General features: G+C 34.9%; 1 protein-coding gene across 1 annotated transcript; it reads left to right on the top strand.

The window, feature by feature from the left end:
* The first annotated feature begins 2,061 nt into the window (after window positions 1–2,061).
* LOC114669571 (extracellular calcium-sensing receptor-like) lies at window positions 2,062–8,525 on the top strand. The gene is made up of 6 exons (XM_028825758.2): window positions 2,062–2,285; window positions 2,742–3,027; window positions 4,254–5,075; window positions 5,343–5,570; window positions 6,201–6,324; window positions 7,352–8,525. The coding sequence occupies exons 1-6, from the start codon at window positions 2,071–2,073 to the stop codon at window positions 8,266–8,268; spliced, it is 2,592 nt and encodes an 863-aa protein (XP_028681591.2). The 5' UTR covers window positions 2,062–2,070; the 3' UTR covers window positions 8,269–8,525.
* The last annotated feature ends 5,055 nt before the right edge of the window (window positions 8,526–13,580 follow it).

Raw genomic sequence — 13,580 nt, 5'->3', positions numbered from 1 at the left:
TTTGTCATGAAGAATGCCAAACTTATCATTTAAATGATTAAAATTATATCTTCAATAGTTTATGTTTCCTTTGCTTTTACAAAATTAGCAAAAGAAGATCCAGTCATCTGTTTTTATAACTTTGTATTTTATATTTCATGGTCATGCTTGCTTAAAATTAAGTAGACAAGTTACATCATAATTAAAATTATATGAAAATAATGAATTTTCATTTTTAGTGCTATTGTCATTTTATTTATTTATTTCATCCTTTATCACCTTATATATCCAGTTGTAATATACATAACCTGACAGCAATATGAGGTAGATATGCACTAAATTTTCTTTCATGCATCAGTAAGTTGCAGAATCTTCTCTACTACACTATTAATGTCAATGTTTATATATCAAAGACTGCAGGACTAAGAACTGAAATACTTTAATAATTCAATATAATACTGGGATGGAATGGTGGTGCAGTGATTATCCCCTCCGCCTCACAGTTCCAGAGTTCTGCGTTCAAATTTCACTCTAGGTGCTGTCTTGTGTGTGCAGTTTTCACATTTCTGCTTTGCTCTCAATATTACGTTTTGTGATTAAATCAAGCAGAATCATTTTAAAATGAATGAAATGAACTGATTAAAGTGCAGCAAGAGATTGCAACAGTTAAAGATGGTTCCTTTTAAGATCAGGGACACAGGTTCAACTTCTGTTCCTGCAAGTGTCTGTGAAGAGTATGCATGTTTGTTTACTGAACTATTGTTCAGGTATTCTAGTTTACTTTTAAATTCAAAATTAGAAAGTTCATTCATTCTGACTTGGCCTGATAAAAGTGAATCGTCATGGAATGGGCAGGGCATGTGCCTTGAAATATATTATATTACACAGTATGGTCCCACGGTATTGCCCCATTCTGGGTAATTTTCTGTATTTTTTTAGGTTTATTGCCTTGGACATAGTTGTTTCAACAAAATGAGCTGTAGATAGACTAATAATATGCACCACATTAACATATATGCACAGCAGTTCTTTCCTAATTTATTTCTACTGCTAGGTTGCCTTCTATTTAGCGTTTTTCTTCTGAAGTTAGCATTGAGTCTATTAAGGGGCAATTGCAATGCTTGCTCTCAGGGGGCGTCTTTACATTGTTCCCATTTCTCCTGAAATGGACTGGTATCTCATCAAAGAGCAACATTTTACCCATTACTAAAAGGATAGGCTTTGTCTCTCCTTTGTCTTATTATGCAGATCAATACAACATAGAGAACTGTTTTAAATAAGATTACATCAGTATTATTCAATTAATTGTATGTTGTGTATTTCCTAAATAAACCAGAGGGTTAAAAATTGTATTTAAGTTGTTTTTTTCTTCCATCCTTCATTATCCAACCCTCTATATCCTAACACAGGGTCACGGGGGTCTGCTGGAGCCAATCCTAGCCAACACAGGGCGCAAGGCAGGAAACAAATCCCGGGCAGGGCGCCACCCCACCACAGGGCGCACACACACACCAACCACACACTAGGGACAATTTAGAATCGCCAATACACCTAACCTGCATGTCTTTGGACTGTGGGAGGAAACCAGAGCACCCGGAGGAATCCCACACAGACACGGGGAGAACATGCAAACTTCACGCAGGGAGGACCCGGTAAGCAAACCCAGGTCTCCTAACTGAGAGGCAGCAGCGGTACCACTGCGCCACCATGCCGCTATTTTTTTTTTTTTTTATTTGATTTGTAATTTTTCATTTACAGCATTACTTCACAGTGGTATGATATTAAAAGCACAAACATCAGACATATTTACTGAGACAAAAGAGTTACTGCTCATGCTTTAAATGTAATTTTCTTATTAATTATGTAAGATGCATGAACTAAACTTATTTTCTTGCATGACCAATCAATATGTCAAATTAAAAAAAAAAAACGTATTTCAAGGGTGAAATTAAATTTGTTTTCCATGATAATCACAAGGGAATTCATCACTCAATTCACCCTTCCTGAACAACAGATGGAAGGTGTAAAAACTATAAATACATGAGCATATAACACTGCAAAGACCCTAACAGAGCTCTGAAAGCCTAAAACATGAGTTTGTTTCTTATTTTATATTTTATACTTCATTTGATTCCTGCAGTTATATTAAACTCTGATACATCCTGCAAAATTTTGGGTAACTTTAATTTACCTGATATTGTTAAAAAAGGTGACATTATGATTGGTGGATTATTCCCAGTCCATGACAAGGTTTTAGAGCCAGACCTGTCATTCTCTTCCAAACGCGATTCAAGTCAGTGTGCCGGGTAAGTTAGAATCACTCAGTTCACCAAGTTAATAGAAGCACTGTTCTTAAAATGTCACATAAACTGTATACTTTATGTGAACTGAAGAGATTATTTAATTGATCTTTAAAATATGCAAAGGTAAGCTAAAACAGAGAATAATTACGGGTTTTAGAAGCATTAGATGGGTTTCTAAGTTTACTATAGGAGCGTAACATAGAATAAAGCTGGCAATCTTTTCTGTAATAATAATTTTATTCGAACATTACTATTTCATTTGATTAAAATGTGATTAGGGTGGAATTTACTGTTTTATCATTTTTTGCCACATTTGTTTCCTGTATAACTTTTCTTTCCTTGACTAATTTTTATCATGAATTAATGTTTTTATTTTATTTTTTCAGACTTGTACAATTACTTTACATTACTTTATGATTTTTCTACAACTACAGCTTTACTTTGTAATTATGTTCCTAGCTTTAATTTCCGGACTTTTCGTTGGCTACAAACCATGATTTTCACAATTGATGAAATAAACAGAGACAATCAGCTCCTTCCAGATATTCGGTTAGGTTATAAAATTTATGATTCATGTAATACCCACTTTCATGCTTTAAAAGCTGCAGTTACACTCATAAATGGAAGGAATGATACAGTCTCTGACCTCAACTGCTCACCCAGTATACCTGTAATTATTGGTGATGGTGGATCCACTTTGTCTATTGCAGTAGCCAGACTTCTAGGAGTTTTCAAAGTCCCACAGGTAAATAAAATTCTTTTTAATTGGTCGTGCTTGCCATACACTTTTAAGCGCTCTAGAATGAATGTAAGTCTCTCTCTCTCTCTCTATATATATATATATATATGTGTGTGTGTGTGTGTAATTTATTAAATAATCCATCTTTCTGTTTTCAGCACTCATATGTCCTAGAGCAATGGATACAAGGCATTTAATGATTTAACGTGTTACATAATGGAGTGATAACTTTCCACCATTTCCAGTTATAGCCAACAGTTGAATAAGCATATCTGTGACAATGTTCTGCATACTGATACTCTAGCATTAGACAAAACATAGAGATAACAGACACATTAAATACCTATTTAACTGAATAAAGCAGTCTACATGTAATTGGGAAAAAGTTCTACCTAAAGGCTACATTTCCAGATGTTTTGACAAAATATATATCCATCCAACTTCTTATTAGCATTGGTCAGTATAGTGTAATATTAGCATCCACCACAACTCAGAAACCACTTTCAGGTGGGATAACAGTCACATTCATATACACACAAATTTACATATAATGGATCAATTATAATGGTCAATTATTGTAACAAGTATACATCTTTTTGATGTGTATAGAAAGTGTGCAACCTGGCGAAGATCTACTCAGATAGGAGAACAACATCTGCTGGCAGTGGCTAGGCAATGAATTACACCTGAATAATTACAATACCATTGCCATGCCTTCTAAACTCAGAACCAAAGAGGGTGTAGCACTTTGCACATTGCTGTCCCTCATCCTCAGAGACATGTGTTTAGTTTAATACACAATTTACTAATATACCACAGATGTGTATTTTAGGTTGACTGAATATTAGTAGTGAGTTTGTGTATGTGTGTGAGTGTGCCCTGTGATAAATGTTTGTGTGATCCAGAGGTGGTTGTTGCTTTACACTCAGTTCCGCCACAATAGTGTCATCTCCTTCAACCATAAGGCAGAATGCATGTTTAGAAATCAAATGCACAGATGAAGCAGTTACCTTAATGCATTGATATTTGTCTATTGATTCCTCCATCTATCCATCCCTTTGTTTAAGCTGTTTTAACTATTAAAGGTTTGCTGGAGGACAAAGTCCTTCACTGCAGCACTATGTGTAAGACAATAAACAATTAGAAATAATTCATTATTATTACTGAAAATGTTTCATTGTAGATTTCTGTTTTTGGCAGATCACCAATGCTGTGTAGCTTTACCTTTTCAGATCAGTTATTTCTCTAGTTGTGCATGTCTGAGTAATAAAGAAGAGTACCCTGCCTTTCTAAGGACTATACCCAGTGATTTCTTTCAAGTCAGCGCCTTGGCTCAGCTCGTGAAGCACTTTGAGTGGAACTGGGTTGGTTCAATAGCAGGTGATGATGACTATGGTCGAATTGGCATTCAGATATTTAATGAAAAACTGAAGCAGTTTGGAGTGTGTTCTGCTTTTACTGAAATAATTCCAAAGAATCATGCACTTAATAAAATTGTTCAAATTGTGCAGACGATTAAGTCATCTAATGCAAAAGTCATCCTTGTGTTTTCTCTGGAACAAGATGCTCAGGCATTGTTTCAGGAGGTCTTGCAGCAGAATGTGACTGGAGTTCAGTGGCTAGCTAGTGAAGCTTGGATTACAGCTGCCTTGTTGTCTACTCCTGAATACCTCAAAATTCTTGGTGGTTCTATAGGATTTGCAATTCGAAGGGCTGATATTCCAGGATTAAGAGAATTTTTGCTAAAGATTCACCCATCTGCTGCAAATGAGAATCCATTCATTATTCCCTTCTGGGAACAAATGTTTGATTGCACTTTCCAAGATATTAATAATAAAACGACAGAAAAAAAGACTCCATGCACTGGATTTGAAAATTTGACTTCAATACATAATATTTACTCTGATGTGACACAGCTGAGAGTATCATATAATGTGCATAAGTCTGTGTATGCAATTGCTCAGGCGCTTCACAATATGCTGTCTTGTGAAAATGGCAAAGGACCATTTGTGAATAATACCTGTGCAAATATGTCAAGTATCAAGCCGTGGCAGGTACAGAAATTTTTATTCTAAAATATTCTATTATTTAAAACTATGGTGTGAAGTACAATATAAGTGTATTTAATGTGACTGTAATCTGATAAATACTTGCTGTACGTAAATTGATATATATGTATGGGTGAGTTTACCCTGTGATGGGTTGACAATTTGCCCGGCTTGCATAAACTGGAAAACAATAGATATCATAATACAATAAAAATACTGATTTAAATAAAAAACATGTATTAACATGTTTTTTTCTTACTCATTTATCTATAGCTGATGTATTATTTAAAAAATATACACTTCACTAATAAATATGGAGAAATAATCAGTTTTGACAATAATGGTGATCCAGTCCCAGCCTATGACCTCATAAACTGGCAGGAAGAAACTGATGGCTCAGTACGTTATGTCACGGTAGGAAGGTTTGATGGAACTGTTAATCTAAACCCCAGACTGGAAATCTATGAAGAGATTATTATATGGAATGGACAACAAAGACAAGTAACTTTTTCTATTATCCTCAAGACAATTTTCAGTTTTATCTCTCTTAAAGTTGGGTTTAAAAGATAAAATGGAGTAATTTACACAGAACAGAAACTGTGTAAAGGTTATCTTGTTTTCATGTAACTAGAGAGTTCACTTAATTCAGTAGAAATCTCTTTTATATTTCAAAATTCAATCTCCAAGCATTTTGATCTTGTAAAGAGTGTTTTCCAGGACTAGTAAGTATTATTATAACATATGATAAATTTTATTAGGTACCTTTAGTCAAATACTGATGAAGAGAGTGTGTTAATACAAGATCACAATAACTGTGAAAGTATTTTTTAAGTGCAGACTGTAAATGAAAAAACTGAATTTAGTAAGTGGATGTGTTTGTGTGTAAGTGTATGAATATATGTTTATAAGTCAGTATATCTGTTTTGTGTGATTACCTAGATAGATAGATAGATAGATAGATAGATAGATAGATAGATAGATAGATAGATAGATAGATAGATAGATAGATAGATAGATAGATAGATAGATAGATAGATAGATAGATAGATAGATAGATAGATAGATAGATAGATAGATAGATAGATAGATAGTCATCTAAGTCAAACAGTTGGTATTCTGCTTTTTTCACAGGTTCCAAAATCTGTATGTAGTGAAAATTGCCTGCCAGGAACAAGGAAAGGTATCAGACCAGGGTTTCCTATTTGTTGCTTTGACTGTATACTTTGTGCAGATGGGGAGATTAGCAATGAGACAGGTAAGACTGTTAAAAATGTTATATGTATAATATTGTAGTGTACTTACAGAATCAAGCACATATTTACTGTATAAAATCTAAATGTATAAAAGGAAAATCCATGTACAATGGACAGAGTGGAATTGCACTTTGATATTAATAATATATCCACTTCACAAAGAATGAGTAATTTCAACTAATAATCATCTTTTCAAACCTCTAATATTCTTTTAATATCACAATGTATTCACCACTGGAGATCTGAAAAAGTCATACCTAATACAGCTGTATTTTCTCAATGTTTACAAAATTCTGCAGTGACTGGAAAAGATTAGGCATTGAAATTGACATTTACACCAAAAGACTTCAAGTGTCTTCATTCTAAAAGTTTTACTTTGCACAAAAATGAAGATAGAAATAAATAAAACACAAAAAACTCTTCTTGCTTATGATGTTTTTGTTTAAAGCTTATATATCTTAGCTACATTTCTCTAAGGTGGTATATTCATTACTATCTATTATGTTAATTACATATGCTAAAACATTTAAATAAGACAGAACTGCATTCCTCTGTAAATTTCCATTTGCAAACCATTTAATCTAGCAATTCATGTTTCTATCTTTGTAACATTACTGATTAACTGATTATTCTGTTGTTGTATTAGTTACTGTAGATCTGAGTTTTTAAGAATATTCCATTGACATGTTAGCTTATAGGGAATCAAACAGAATTTTCCATTATTTATATAGCTATGTAAAACTAACATACTATCCTACATAAGCCAGGGCTCTTATTTAGATCGGACTAACAAATATTATGTCTCATATCTTCTAAGTAATTCAATATATCTTGTTACCTAGAATGATGTATTGTAAGTTTTTTTGCCATGTTCTAAATATTCTTGTAAAATCTTGCATAACAACCGTCACAATGGATGGAGAAAAGTTATTTATATTAATATAGATTCATTCAGAGGAAGATGACCGGGTGGATGAGCATCTCTCAATTTGATTATATTTTAATATAATGATCTTCTCTTTTTTTCAGATTCAGTAACCTGCATAAAATGTTCTCCATATTATTGGTCTAATAAGAAAAGGGACCAGTGCATCCCAAAAGACATAGAATACCTCTCTTTTACAGACACTATGGGCATCTCCTTATTAGCAATTTCACTGTTAGGATCCTGTTTTACTATTGCTATAATCTCTGTGTTTGCATATTATAGAAACACCCCGATTGTTAGGGCGAATAATTCTGAGTTGAGCTTTCTGATTTTATTCTCACTAGTATTGTGTTTTCTCTGCTCTGTAGCATTCATTGGACAGCCAACAGTGTGGTCTTGCATGCTACGTCATACGATATTTGGAATTGCATTTGTGCTTTGCATTTCATGCATTCTTGGGAAAACTATAGTTGTGTTGATTGCATTTAAAGCTACTCTTCCTGGTAAAAACATAATGAAATGGTTTGGAGCAGCACAACAGAGAGCTATTATCTTTCTCTGCACTATGATTCAAGTAGTGATTTGTACCGTGTGGTTAGTCGTCTCTCCACCTTCTCCTGTCAAAACAATGAACTATCAAAGTTCCAAAATTATATTGGAATGCCATGTGGGATCTCTGACCGCATTTATTTTAGTCCTTGGCTATATTGGTTTTCTTTCCAGCTTGTGCTTTGTTCTTGCATTTTTAGCAAGGAAATTACCAGATAATTTTAACGAGGCAAAATTTATTACATTCAGCATGTTAATTTTTTTTGTGGTATGGACAGCATTCATACCTGCTTATGTTAGCACACCAGGGAAGTACACAGTCGCAACTGAAATATTTGCTATTTTGTCATCCAGCTTTGGTCTTTTGGTTTGTTTATTTTTTCCTAAGTGCTATATTATTTTAATTAAACCAGAAAATAATTCCAAAAAACATTTGTTGGGCAAAAGAGCATCTGAGAAAAGATTTTAAAAAATGGTCTAAAAATGCATTATTTTTACATGAAGGTTTGTATTATTTCTTTAATTCTTTTCTGACACTGACAGCACAGGGACACAGACAAAGTATTGATGTCCCTTTGTGTGAATTTCATGCCAAGGTATTATCCATGTGGACTTTGCATTTGTTGCATGGGTTTTCCTTCTGCTACTCCATTTTTCCTCTCACATCCCTCTAAAATGTGTTCTTTAGGCTACCTAGCACCTCTAAATTGGCTAAGTATGAGGGTGGGTGTACGAGGCGGGACCCAAAAATAACTGGAATTTTGTTGTTGTTAGGTTGGTACTTGTAGTACATGGTTGGGCCACTAGGGCGATCTAGTTACACTCCTCACAAGTCAGTCTGCTAAGTGCCATCAGTCTGGAAGGTTGTGCTTGTGTTCAGTGATTTTTTTTGTAAAAGTAGTTTTGTGCAAGCGTCGTTTTTTTACGATGGCCGATTATCGTGAGCAATGCACGGCAGTGAAATTTTGTTTTCTTCTTGAAAAAAGTGTTGCAGAAACTATTGTTAGAAACGGTATGACAACCCAGAACCACCCACCCTACTCACCGGATTTAGCTCCGTGTGATTTCTTTTTGTTCCCTCGGATGAAAAAAGACTTGAAAGGAAGGCGTTTTGCTAACGTCGAAGAGGTAAAACAAGAAACGACCAGAGCATTAATGGGCACTACTTCAGACGAATTTAAAAAATGTTTCGAACAATGGAACAAACGGTTAGATAAGTGTATTTCCGCCAATGGAGAGTACTTTGAAGGAGACTAATTGTAGTTTGTACAGAAAATTAAATTAAACACGTTTTTAAAATATTCCGGTTATTTTTGGGTCCCCCCTCGTATATGTGAACAACCCTTGCAATACACTGGTGCCCTATCCAGGTTTGGTTCCTGCCTTGCGCCTGACACTGCAGGGATAGGCTTGAGTCCTTCCATAACACTCTGTTGGATTAAACTGATTTGAGAATGTAATTTTAATTTCTAACAGGTTTTTAAAATTAATCACGTTGAGATTAGAAGGTCTCAATTTGCTGCTTATAGGTAAGCTACTATGCATATTGTTTTGTGTGAGAGAATCTATCAACCAAACTCAAATAGAGAGCTGACCTCAACCAAATGTATAGTATGCTTAGGCCAAATACATTGAAGTACTTCAATTTTTCCTTCATTGCTCCTTGTCTTTAAATATGAAATTAGATCAACAGTACTTCTGTAGTACTTTAATCTTCCTCTTTTTTGCGGAGATGAATTCAGCCTAAGCTTAACCCTTTATCACATGTACTCCATGCAATGCAGTGCACAACACAGCATCCTATGAATATTTTTTATTGCCTCTATATCATGTCTGGTAGTGGACAGTAAAGTCTTAGGGTGCACTCACACCAGGCATATTTATTCCATACTGTGCCCAAGCACAACTGACCCCCCCTGCTGGACTGCAGTCTCACTGCGCTTAACATTCTGGGCCTGGACACGCTTTTGTCATGACCATGTGACTTCATGTAAAGACAAAACAAGATCCAAATACAGAGTAAAAGCATGCATGTCAAAATGATTTTACTTATTTTGTGGTAGTTTTGGAGTCGTGTAGGGCAAGATAATGCTCTACCCTGTTACAGATTTATTAAGTGTGCAGCACAGAGTTATGCTGTTAATTGTGCTGCACGTACGAAAAGATTTTTATGGTGACAAATGATGTTAAGGGAGGAATTTGCAGCTTTTATTGCCAACTACAATTCACGTTCACGTGTAAGGTGAAAATAAAAACCTGTTTTTAACTCAAAAGATATTGAATGAAATGAGAATTGCACTATCTGACTTGTTGCATCATTGACGTCATGTCTGTTTTCCATGCTATTACACTGTTCCCAAATGCTACTGAGTCATGCTTGGGCCCACCTCTTCCAAGCAGGCCAGAGCACGGAACTGTTGGCCTGGCACAGTGCGATCACACTAGTCAAACGAATTACACTTTGTGGGGTTACATGTGGACAAACGTGCTTGGGCACAGAACAAATTGCCAGTGTGAGTACATCCTTAATTAGCTTCAAACCTCTACTGTTCCTAATATTTTTACTTCCTGTTTGTCTTGTGATAGTACTCACTGTCAAAAGCACTACATAAAATAAAAGTTGATTACTAAATATTTTGTAATTTTCTCCTTAAACAATACATTTAATTGTTTTTTGGTTGGGAGACAAAGTCAGAGAGGCGAGATTGCGTTGGTTTGGACCTTTGCAGAGGAGAGATGCTGGGTATATTGGGAGAAGGATGTTAACGATAGAGCTCCAGGCAAAAGGAAAAGAGGAAGGCCTAAGAGAAGGTTTATGGATGTGCTGAGAGAGGACATGTAGGTGCTGGGTGTAACAGAACAAGATGAAGAGGACAAAAAGATATGGGGGATCCGCTGTGGCAACCCCTAACAGGAGCAGCCGAAAAAAGAAGAAGTTCATATTATTATACTGCTGTTTTGGACAATGAAGGCCAACAAATTAAAAGCTGGCAGAATTGTGGTCTTTTAAGCTATGTTCTCTTTTTGGTAATGACTGCTCAATAAATAATTAACTATACATATTGTAAAAACTGTATGTCAGATGTAATGTCAGAGTAATATCTTCTTATTGACATATATTTACCTGATAATTACTTCGAGTGTAATTCTCAAAACTGGGGAAGTGTTATTGTTGGTGCTGCTTTCTCACTGTTACTGTAGGTGAACAGGATTCAATTCTCAGCACATTCACTGTTTGGGTAGAGCTTGCACTTTCTTCCCATGTCTGAATTTATTTTCTCTGAGTACTGTATTTTCCTCCCATATCTCAAAGATGTGCATATTTGCTTAAATGGCAATTATACATTTATTGACCTGATACGAGTGCAAGCAACCAGCATTTGAATAGAATCCATGTAAGGGGCTGCTTCTTGCCTTGCACCCAAATGATAATTGAGAAAATGTGTGGATCTCAGTGACAGTAGATTGTACAAAGGGGGTTCAGATTTAATCAAACCTGGTGAATGTGTGGCAGTCAACTTCACACATAAATTTTTGTGATGTGAAATGCAAGAGGAGTTCTCACAGAAAATACATTCAGATGCAGGGAAATTCTAATGTTGATAACAGGAAAAAAAATCAAAGAGTGCAGAGGGTAAGGCATACGGGAAATACAAACCTCCCCTACAAAAACTAAAAATTACATAAGCTACCTTAATTTCTTTTCTTGGTACAGTATGTAAAAGTCCTACATGTTGGGCAGTGCTTGTGTTCAAATATTGAAAATGCCATTACATGGCAAACTGCTGTATTAAAATATTTTAAATTACTTTGTATTTCTTTGTATATTTTCTTAAAAATAACACGCAGCAGTGGATATAAGAGTACCATATGTATTACATATATTTATTATACAGCTATAATTATGTAATATATCCACTACTGCTGTTACATACTACATAAATAAAAGTGAACAACACAAATAGTATTTATTTATGTTATTGCACATACTGGTTAAGATTGCTTAATGTGGATTATTCACACAGGGGTGCATTTCCTGAAAATTAATCTTAGAGAGTAACATGCGACTGCATGTACTGAAAGTGTGAGCAATTTTTGAGTGCGTTTCCCGAAACCCTTCTCAGGCATTCACTTCACGAGTGAGTACTACTTAGTCAACTCTTCCACTGAGGTTGCCTACAAAAAAATATTGTTTGTTATTTTCCGTATAGTAGCTCTGCCTCTACACTGCGTTCCAGCATGCTACTAGTTTGCTGATGTGTTGTATTCTATTGTCTTGTTCTTTGATTGCTACTTGAAGTTTAGCAATGATGTTAACAGACAAGGAAGGGAATACCCACTAACATCCCATAGCCATTTACCACTAAATTGTCTGTTCCTTTCTTTTTTGAATTGGCTTAGACAATCACATTTTGGGTACTCCACAGCTACTTCGCCAGAGTATCTGTAAAAGTATGGGAGGTATTTTCTCCAAAAATGGAAATGAAAATTAAAACTATAAAATTGCATTTGCATTTTCATTCTCAAAGTCTACATGCAAGAATGCTCCAAAAATAAAATGAAATAACACTATTTGCAATTTCATTTTCAGCCTGAATAGCAATTAGAGTGCAAAAATGAAAAGTAAAATTCAAATAAAGACTGGCGCCACCTGCTGCTCATTGAATTTTTATTTTCCACTTTGCATTTTCATTTTCAAGTTCTCAACTTGCAAATAGTGCAGGTCAATGGGTGGGGCACCTTGATTTACCACACTTCTTTGTCCTCCATAGTTGCAGCTACTTCGATTGATAGAATATTTCTCATTTCAACTGTGTTTAATTCACGTCATTTTGATCTTTTCACCTCCGTGCTGCAAGCTTCACAGTGGAACCATCTTGCAAAATCCAAAGACCACGCCTAACTTTAGTTCTGGCTTTTCCAGTAGTTCCTCTCCTTCAGACAGTTGAGCAAGTGTATAAAATATAATGAGTTTGTTGTAAGTAAAATAATGGTGAGCCTTGGGATGTTTTTGGTTAGAGAATGTGTGCCACCACAGACAAAAAGATTGGGAAACACTACTGTAAATAAGTAAATTCTATATAATACTACAAAAAAACAAAAATGCAAAACATTCCGTTTTCACTTCAGTGTAAATAAATGATAAATTATGATGTAATAAAGGCTAATTTTTGTCATGTTAAATATCATAATTGAATAGCACACTAATTACTTCAGAGCTACAGTTATGCATGGTCTTCGGATTTTGTGAGATGGTTTCACTGTGAAGCTTGTAGTTAGAAGGTGAAAAGATCAAAATGATGTGAATTAAACAGTTGAAGTGAAAAGTATTCTATTGATTGAAAGGGTTGTAGCTACGGAAGACAAAGAATTGTGGGAAATCCAGGTGCAAAGCCCCACCCATTGACTTGCGCTATTTGCATGTTGAGAACTTGAAAATGAAAATGCAAAGTGGAAAATGAAAATTCAGTTAACAATAGTTGGTGCCAATGCTGATTTGCGGTTTACCTTTCATTTTTGCTGCTTAATTCCTGTTCAGGCTGAAAATGAAATTGGAAATGATGTTATTTAATTTTTCATTTTTGCAGCCACCTTCCATGTAGACATTGTAAATTATTTATTTTAAATTTTTGCAGCATTCTTGTGCATAGACTTTGAGAATGAATTTGCAAAAGACAAATTGTATTTTCATTTTATAATTTAAATTTTCCTTTTCTACAGAAAATACCACCTATATAAAAAGACCTTAATGACTACAAATTGACACTCACATTTAATGTA

This window comes from Erpetoichthys calabaricus, chromosome 2, assembly GCF_900747795.2.
Source record: "Erpetoichthys calabaricus chromosome 2, fErpCal1.3, whole genome shotgun sequence".
Lineage (NCBI taxonomy): Eukaryota > Metazoa > Chordata > Cladistia > Polypteriformes > Polypteridae > Erpetoichthys > Erpetoichthys calabaricus.
The sequence above is the reverse complement of the archived record's forward strand: the minus strand, read 5'-3'. Positions and strand labels throughout refer to the sequence as shown.